Here is a 9,876-nt window from a genome sequence, read left to right as displayed (position 1 = left end):
CTGACAAAATGGCGTCGCCCAGAAACAGACATGCTGTAGCTTTTGCACGCTTTTTTCTTCTCTCAAATAAATGAATCCTAAACACTAAGGGCTTACTGTCCCAGCAATGAAGGCCAACTCTCAACCTACATCAATGTAAGATTCAAATGGAAAGTTGACTATTGCGTACAATACAATATGCTATCTGCTGGACCTCGACTGACCTGTCCCTTGCGAGGGTATATAAGCAAGACAGGACCTACAGCTCCTTCCACTGGCTTGTTGACTCTGACCCTAGACACATCTCCACCTTCACCACCACCACCACCACCACAAACGATAACAGCAATCGTCACCGCCTCCACCATGCAGGTAGGATATCATGCTGGGAAGTGATGAGACCGTCCCCTGTAACAGTGTGTGTGTGTGTGTGTGTGTGTGTGTGTGTGTGTGTGTGTGTTTGTGTGTGTACACACACACACACACACACACACACACACACACCACTCCGTGGCGCAACTGGTAGAGCGCTGCGCTGGCAGGCTTCACGGTCTGACAGGGCGGCGGTTCGAGCCCGCTCAGGCCGGATTCTTTCCGTTGACAAGGAGTGGCTACTGTCCCCCCTTGAGCAAGGTGGATGGGGTGTGGTGTGTGGTCCTGGCAGTACCCATAGATCGACGATAAAGAGCACTTGGTCATGTCGGGAGGGTACCTGCTGGCGATTACGAGTCCAACTCGCGATCAGGCCGTGGTGAATTACACGTTTGAAATATCTCCACTCGAAACAACAACAAAAACAGCGAAGAGTTTTGCAGCTTAACAATAAATGATTGTAACTTTTTTTCAGGTGATGTTGTTTGTGACAGTTTTGATGTGGGCGCCTCACTGCCTCGCCCATGTCGGTAAGTCCTCCCCATTCCAGCCCTCTTCAATAACTGCCGACACATCTCACTTATACGCTAATTCATCTTAAGGTACTTCGTCCATGTCTACTTCCAAATACAATTAACTTATGAAGCCCGATAATGTTGATAGAAATTAGGTAAACTTTACTGTTAAGAGAAATAGAAAATATTAATCGGGCACCCTAGAATGTGTGTGTGTGTGTGTGTGTGTGTGTGTGTGTGTGTGTGTGTGTGTGTGTGTGTGTGTGTGTGTGTGTGTGTGGTTTAAAAATTGCTCCCTCCTTAAAGGGGGGAGCACGGACCTTTGCCACTTTATGGTGGGCTTGGCGGCCCGCAGCAGGGTGACGACAGACCGACTCTATCGGCTGACGTCAGCCGAGCCGACCTAGTCTGTCTGTCGACGAAGACTGGCGCGTGTATGTGTGTGTGTGTGTGTGTGTGTGTGTGTGTGTGTGTGTGTGTGCTGAGCTTCTTTCCCCGCCCCCCCAGGCCCATCTGGCCCCGACACGCCAGCCCCCCCAGCCCCAAGCCACACCTCACCTCCCGGGCCTCCTGCAGCAGCGCCAGCCCCGCCAGGCACCCAGTCCCTCGCCCCTGACTACCTGAAAGAATGTGCCGCAGGCGACCTCCTTCCGGGCCCTACCTGTACCTCCTTCCTCATGTAAGCAGTACCAGTGTGGGTTTGTCTCGTTTGATATAGTTCGCCATCTATCTATGACATTTTCTGTGTAACGCAACTACCATTTTGGGTACGACTACTCTAGTATACCTTCCAGCCCAGACTTATCCTCATGAGGGAGCGGATTTCACCCACATACCAATTATTGACAAAGATCATATTCATATCATCAGTGTTATTCAACTTACTGTTTTCAGACCCATCACAACTACCAAAATACCCCTCACCGCCTCACCATCGTCCAACAGCCCCACTGTTTTTTTTTCTTATTCCCATTCCCTTCTTTCAATTAATGTAAATCTTTATTAACTACCCTTTAAATAAGCTGTAAATCACTGCATTTTGGTGATATTCTATAAACCAGGGCTACTCAACTGGCGTCCCGCGGTCCGAATCTGGACCTTTTGAGTGTTGAAGTATTGTAGGAGTTAAAATATATAGTCAAATAACATGAAAATCCTGGCGACGGATTTTTGAAAGTACGTTTCCTCGACTTACTCTACACCCTACAGTCAGTCGAGGAAATTCACTTGCAAGAATCCATCGCCAGGGCTTTCACGTAAGTTATTTAATTATATTTTATTACTCCTGGAGCCAGGAGTCCAGCTACAATATTTATCCGGACCTCTGCATACATTCAAACTTGTTTAACTGGATCTTTGCTCATAATAGTTGAGTAGCCCTACTAGCTATAAATCATTCCCCCTTCATTGGAAAGCAGTGGTTTTTTTTATCTTAACCTTTATCTGCCTTTTTAATCTAAAAAAAAAAAAAAAAAAATCAGTCTACATTGATGGTGAGATTATTAGTAGGGCAGGGGCAGGTAAAGTTATCCACATGAGCCAGATGAGAAAAAAGTAACAAGTAAATAACACTTCATTAAGCCAAACAATGTAAAACAGACTTAGGAGTACTGGCAAGTCGATCATGACCTCTGACCACAAGGTCACAGAATACTCACTCTATAAACCACAGAAACTGAGCTTCTTAGACAAGCCATTCATTTTCATATTGTAAAGATTCAGCTGCCATCCTAATCTCCATAGACACTGGCATGAGCTAAGATAATGCAAGGGTATTATGGTACTAAATTATGTTGAAATGATTATTATGTTTCTACATGTATACCTACACATAATATAATCTAGGACAATGTAGATACAAGTATACACAGTATGTATGTTGTTGTCACATCTTTCATGTAATGGAGGATCATGAAATCAGAATACAAATGTTTTTGCATGTTACCTACTTAAGAACACCATCTCACCTCTGATATGTGTACTGTGTCTCACTATTATCTCTCAGTTACCTATTAGCTATATGAATGTCAAATATAATCTAACCTACATGTACAGGTGTGTGGGTGGCCGCACCTATGCAACAAGAAGAGTGAAGTTTGACTGTGCTCCTGGGACAGTCTTTGACCCTCAGCTGGGCATCTGTATCTCCAGCTCAAAATCTGAGTGCAAATTAGTAGGAGTGGCCCCTCCTGGTACACCCCCCAATACAATTCCCAGTCCTGTGGGGCCAACGGGGACTATAGCCTGCATACAATATCAGGTAAAGCATCCAAGTGCTTTACATGTAATCAAATTCATCCACAATCCTCGACAGTATCCTTTTATTTTCTGCCAACAACGATGTTCATCTGCAAATAACTTTGCCAACATGGACTGCTCCATATCTTTCACTTTCACCCTTGCAACTAAATGCCGTACCCTGACTTTTACTGTTCTCATTCTGCCATTCATATAAATACTGAATACCCATGCTGACATCACATATTCCTGCCTTACACCCACATCAACACCAAAATTCTCACTCATCTCCCTATTCGCATGCAAACATAAATTTTCATCCCTGCATGTGTAAAAAGATTTGATCCCTTCAAGTGGCTGTGGGGGGGTGGAGTATTTCAAGATCTAAATGCACATAAGAAATTGATCTATCCAGAAGAATAAATCTTTTTTCCAATAATCTGCCTGGGATATGAACCCAGGCCCCAAAGACATGAGGCAGACACTCAAACATTACACCAAAGGGTAAACAGTGAAACTCTTCCAAGTCTTTATCCACTTCTCATACCATTAAAAAGTAACCAACCTCCCACACCATATATTAAGAAATCCCATAAGCTCTTCCTGGCAACCCTATCATAAATCTTCTCCAAGTCCATGAAACCAGCAAACAGCTTCCTATCCTCCTACAGGTAATTTTCATTAATCATGTTCATTCCCCTCCTTTCCTAAAAAAAGACTTGTTCATCACCTACACTTTAATCAGTTACTTTCAACATGCTCTTCCCTTTTAAATACTTTCTGAATGCATGAAGTAAGCTTATTCCTCTGTAATTAATACAATCGTATCTACTCCCTTTTTCTCCGTACAACAGCACAATGATGACCGTTTTCCGTTTATCCAGCACCTCACCATCTGGTCATCTCTGCACCTGCTCCCATGCGCACCTGCTCCCATGCTAGATTACATGCATGGCAACAACCTCCATTCCACAACTCCTCCTCCTCCATATTTCAGTATTGCTGCTGTTATACCATCAATGCCAGGAGCCTAGCTCACCACTCTCCATGGTCAACCAACATTAATCTTTACATCTGTGGCCTATTGGTCACTTCTGCTCTCCCTCCCTTCTGTACTATCATTCATCAAAAATAATAGATTAAAATAATAATAATGATAATAATAATAATAATAATAATAATAAATAAATAATAATAATAATAATAATGATAACAATAATAAAAATAATAATCATTCAGCTGGACCCAACCTCCATATATGAGTGCCTGGAGGAGGGTTTCTTCCCCTCCCTCTCAGACTGCTCAGGCTTCTACAAGTGTTTGATTACCATGGGCTGCACAATAAAAGGTAAGAAAGTCTTGATTACTATGTAGCCTACTGGCATTCACCCCTATTTCTTGAACAGGATTTAAATACAATATACATTTTACAGTTATAACAAATCGTTCCCGCAGCAGTGAAAATCAGCTAATATCGGTTACTTTTTCCATAAAAAAGCTCACATCACATGATATCAAAGCATGTTTTAAAAGGAAAAATGCCCATGATCAGAAGGCTAGATACTGCCATTTATGAGTAACTTTGGCACATTCACTGCGCTGCGTGCTGCCTCTCACTCTGGCCTCAAGAAATGTACTGTAAGTAAAGGCAAAGTTGGGGGCATACACTAGGCTACATGTGGCCTCAGTACTAATCCAGGTCCCACTGGCCCTTGCACCTGTGGCTAGGAATAGGCCATTACCCCAGGACACAGGGCCAGTGTGACATCCTGGTTACCTCAGCTGCTGTCCTAGGTGACCCAAGGTACCCATTTATCGACAAGCCCAAAAGGGAGAATTAACAGCTGAGTGGGCTGTGCACTAACTGCCAGGCTGGAATATAAACCCAGGCAAGTGGATACGTAGCAAGACGTGCTAACCAGTTCAGCACAGAGGCGCTACACCTGTGGTGGGTGTAAATTCATTACCCCTGCACTTATTTCTGGACATGTCATTTTGCATGGTTCTCCTGGAATGCTTATTCAAGACTGTATACAGTAAACTGTAATTAATGGCGAATGCTGTATACAATAAACTGTAATTAATGGCAAATGGTGTTACTGACTTGGTGCTCAGTAAGAGTACATGCCATTGTTAATACATAAGCAGAAGTGTCATGGGGGGTTCTCCACTTCTCTATGCAGGTGGGCAATTGATCTATTCAGGCAAATAAATCTTTCCTCTAACACTCTGCCTGGGACTCCAACCTAGGCAGTGGCTGAGTGGTCAGCATGAGGGTGCGGTGTCCTGCAGGACCCGGCTTCAAGTCCTGCCCACTGCTACAAGCTGACTATTTTTAGTCATCACCGAGTGGCCTGAGACTACCCACATGTTCTGCATGATGACCACCTATCAACCCAGACTCTTTTGAAACTCTCTAAAGAGAATCAAGTGGAGTTTTGAAGGGGCAGCATGAAACAAGAATGGCACCACCATAAAACACTTGCTTAGACCATCAACTGGTTGGAACCAACCAGCAGGCTCCATCAAGAAAGTCTACCGATGCTACTGACCAAATGTAAACAAAAATAATGGAGGTGGACACTAGCATTGAGCCAAAAGAATCCCAGTGATTTAAGGACTTTTGGAGTTTTCACCTCTTAGGGCACATTATAAGGATAAAGATCCATACCTTCAAGTCCATTACTACGAGGTACTCGGGATTCAAACCCAGGACACCAAGATGTAGTATGGACACTTAAGCATCGAGCTAAAGAGCACCCCAAGGCTAAATGCCTTTGGAGTCTTTTACATAATTTGGGCCATAATACTAGCCCCCAAATTTAGTAACCTAGTCCAACAACGTAGTTGGTTAACGGTAAATGTATAAGTTGGGGACATACGCTAAAACTGCAAATGGACAGAGACAATGTGACATCCAGGAACCACAGTTTACCTTCTCCAGGTTTTCTCCAGGTACCAATTTATTGATCAGCTGGCAAGGGAGGATGAACAGATGGGTGGGGTGCACGCCGACTGCCAGGGCCGGGATTCAAACCCTGACCTACGGATTTATAACTAGGAGTGCTAACAACTGCACCACTGAGTCACTATACTTATCCCCCTAAACGCAGAGAAAATGGATAAATGCAATGGCAGAGCCGATCGCCCATGAATATCTAAACAATGTGCAACCACCACCTCCTGTAGCCGATGCTTCAAGTGACAGGAATCCATCACAGTGTTACACGTTTGGTGATGGCCCAGCAGTCACTACTAGTAAAAATTGGTCTTGCCTTACTGATACGTTTCCAGATGACGCCAGTTCCTCTTCATTCGTCAGTGGTCGTCTTCATGCCTTCTGTAACGTCTTGTCTTTATGTAAATGGTCCAAAATACACGAAAACACGCGAATTAAAGCGTCACAAGTTCACCAGGTCGAGGCACTGCGCCACACGTGTTCACCGTTGTTGTAGGAATCAGCTCGCAGTCGCAAAATAGCTCGCTGAGAGAGGCTCAACTTGCTTGCTTTTTCTATATTTCACTCGCCGCTATCGTTTACTTGTCCTGTTTCGGCTCCAATACACGGCACAAACATCGTAAAAACACTTTTAATCAAGAGAAGTATTTACAACACGAACAGGGCAGATTTTAGGAAGAATTACCAGAGGTTGAAGTTCACTCAGTTCTTGGTTGTTTGGTCTGTTGGTCTGGTGTGTTGTTTTCTTGCGGGCAATATCAACCATCACAAAGATCACAAGTGGACAGGCCAGAACAAAACCAGGCAAATTAATATGTTTTTTTCTGCTGTGTATTCCCCAGTGCGCATGCGTATTTTTTTATAGAAGACATCTGAGCGACTTATTTCTGCTAGGAGTTTTTTTCTCGCTACACCGCGTCGGGGAGTTTCGGAAAGCGGTACTCACTTGTTCCGGTCTCTGATTCGAGACACCATTTATCATTCTCTCAGTTTGTGTTATTCAATCTTATTTTTATATTTCATAACAATTTATCTATTCATCTGATGCCAAGTCGTGTAGTCATGAAGCTGATAAATAGCAAAAACAAATAACGGCCCTATAGTCCGTAGACACTCGACTGTCTTGGCGGCAGCCTTGCCGTTCCTTAAAAATACGGAATCGCTCTGTATTCGAGAATTAAATGTATCGTTCCGTTTTGAAGCAATACGGAACGGCATTTGTTCCGTACGGTATTTTGTTATCTGAATGGTCAAGCAGATATAATTCAGTGTCTTTAAATTGTAGCGAGCGCATTTTTCGGTTCATCACAAAACCAGTCCGTAAAATTTGTAAAAGCTTCGTCCTAAAATACGTGTAAAATACGCGACGTAATGTCCCTTTCCCCTCCCTCTTGCCTCCACCAGCAGCGTGCTGCGGCTGTCACTCATTGCATGCTCGAGTAATTTTAGTGGTGCCACCCGTTCCTTTAAATATGGATCCATTCCGTATTGGAGAGTGAGATATTGCACATTCCACATTTTTTCTGACCTCAGGGTGGCAACCCTAGTTGTGTCATTCAACAAAAGAGAGATCGAGACAAAAGGAGTGCGTGCGTACTGTGCGGCTCCCAAGTTTATGCCAGCGAAACGTAACCATGCCCAGTTGTTATTGTGCTTGTGATTGCAAAATAAAAATTAAAATTTCTTGATGGCGGCAGTGTTAGCCAATATTTCTGAGCCGACAATCGTCACGAATGTCCATTAGGAGAAGACTGTCGTCACGACAGTCCCTCATCATTCTTAAGCAGTCGCCACAGACGACTGTGCCGACAGAAAACAGTAAAAATTTGAAAAATGCCCCAGACAGTCATCACGACTGTCTCAAGACAAGCCAAGACTGTTGACGACAGTCTTGACGACTGCCCCCGACCTCCCTCAGACCTCAACCGGAAGTGACGGTTGGTCCAGACTCTTGCCGACTCCTGTCGTGAAAGTTTAGCATGGAATACTTTTTTGCGCTAACCCTCACGACTTCAGACTCTCCTCACGAAGTCGGCGCAGCATTCGGCAACAGTCTCAAGACCTCTTTCAAGACATGCCCGACCCTTTCACATCAACACCCAAGACCTCGTGTACCCTAGAGTCGTGGGTTGTCGTGGCCCAGAATCGGCACAGTGTGAACGGGGCTTTACAGGACAAAGCAGGAACACACAGGCGCGGATCGTTAACCGAGTCACAGTCAGAGGCACGCGGTAAGTCTTAGAGACACAGTGTTCTTGCGCAATGCGTCCAACAGTCACTGCCGCATAACGAGCACACGATGGTCCTCCAGAGACTGGCGCGGTAATCCGGGAGCGAGGTGAGTGTGTCCGGTCAAGTGAGGAGCTGAACTGAATCTGTCTTGGTGCAGATCAAAGGCAATGACGACAGCTCTCCCCTCCTTAAACTGAAGCCTCGGGTGGAGGGGACACGAGGCTTCCTGCCACCGGACCCGTGAGCCAAAACCCCTTACGGAGGAGATACGGAGCTTCGTATCAATATTGAGACACACACGGATATATGCACCTGTACGGGTGCCCTGCGCATCATTAATCCAGATTAACCCAGTGGGACTCATCAGCTGCTAGTAAATATGACAAACGTTAATCTTTTGCTTCCAAACACTTCATGTATGTGTATGATACCTTGTCTTTGGCTTTACCATGACTTTAAAGCAATGTGTTCCTCCCAGGGTTCCTCTTCCGCTGCCCAGCTGGGTACCTCTTTGACAACAGACTCAAGAGGTGTGAGAAGGAAGAAATAATTGGGCCATGCGAGCGAGTGATGGACGACGTAGGACAAACTCATGAAGTCAGACCTGTGGTGGAAATCAAGCCGGAGAAACTCGACCAATTCTTCGAGACTCAGACTTACTGGGACTTCATGCCCTTCATGCCCAACGAGACTCAAAGGGTCGTACCCATGCAACCGTCCAGCTTCTCCAGAGCACCAGGCGTGGGTGTGTTCATGCCACAGGTGTAGATCGAACAACCAAGAGCTACACTGTTTTTGAAGATATATAGAATACAGGTGGTCCAAATAGTCTCTTAGGAGAGAGACCCATACCTCTTTTTTTTTCATCTATGAACTAGCCAACATCCTGTGGTATGACCTATATATAGCCTATGTGGAAAAGTTTTGAATCTGTTGAGTATTGTCTGTTTGTTGACATATTTAAGAATATAGAATACAGTTTAAACTGTATAATTGTTGTAAATCATGAAATACAAAAGCTTTATAATAGTTTTGATTCAGTAACTTTTGCAAAAATGCAAAGATATATAGAAAGTGCTATATTTTTTCACTAATACTTGCTAGAGTTGCTTTATATGCTATTCTTTGTTTACTGAGCTTTGACAAACCTATTGAGTTTTACAATTACTGTTGAATATAATAGTGACAAGACAAATGGCCTATCTAGTATAAGAGGTGAGCTAAAGCAGGTAATATAGAAAGCTGTAGTACCACACACCACAGCTTGTAAGTTTTGATGCATGTGATCACACTCTCAGGGATAAATAGTGGAACTGTTGGTGTGGACATTATAGTCACATAACTTGTTAGCTGCCATCTCATAATAAACAGATGAATGAGATATATGAAAATTGGATCTGAAAGTCTCTAAGGTAAGGAAGAGCAGCAGTGGCATGATGAGTAATGGAGGCTATGAAAACTGCTGTTTGGTTTGTCATGGCATCAGCAGATTCAAGAGGGTAGTTACGTTGTCTCCGTTGACTGTTGAAAAGGTGATTCAAAAATCTCCCTGAGCTGGGTAACTAAAATTAGATGACTCTG

The 9,876-nt window shown here is 44.0% G+C and overlaps 1 protein-coding gene across 1 annotated transcript; it reads left to right on the top strand.

Annotated features, from left to right (window-relative positions):
• The first annotated feature begins 266 nt into the window (after window positions 1-266).
• LOC127007216 (uncharacterized) lies at window positions 267-9,876 on the top strand. The gene is made up of 6 exons (XM_050877926.1): window positions 267-351; window positions 827-881; window positions 1,374-1,545; window positions 2,922-3,126; window positions 4,344-4,452; window positions 8,774-9,876. The coding sequence occupies exons 1-6, from the start codon at window positions 346-348 to the stop codon at window positions 9,061-9,063; spliced, it is 837 nt and encodes a 278-aa protein (XP_050733883.1). The 5' UTR covers window positions 267-345; the 3' UTR covers window positions 9,064-9,876.

The sequence above is a fragment of the Eriocheir sinensis genome, chromosome 34 (genome assembly GCF_024679095.1).
Source record: "Eriocheir sinensis breed Jianghai 21 chromosome 34, ASM2467909v1, whole genome shotgun sequence".
NCBI classification, from domain to species: domain Eukaryota; kingdom Metazoa; phylum Arthropoda; class Malacostraca; order Decapoda; family Varunidae; genus Eriocheir; species Eriocheir sinensis.
This window is presented reverse-complemented; position numbering and strand designations above follow the sequence as displayed.

Coding starts and splice junctions, on each gene's coding strand:
- LOC127007216 (XM_050877926.1), top strand. Junction 882..1,373: donor TCACTGCCTCGCCCATGTCG/GTAAGTCCTCCC, acceptor CCGCCCCCCCAG/GCCCATCTGGCCCCGACACG. Junction 3,127..4,343: donor TAGCCTGCATACAATATCAG/GTAAAGCATCCA, acceptor ATAATCATTCAG/CTGGACCCAACCTCCATATA.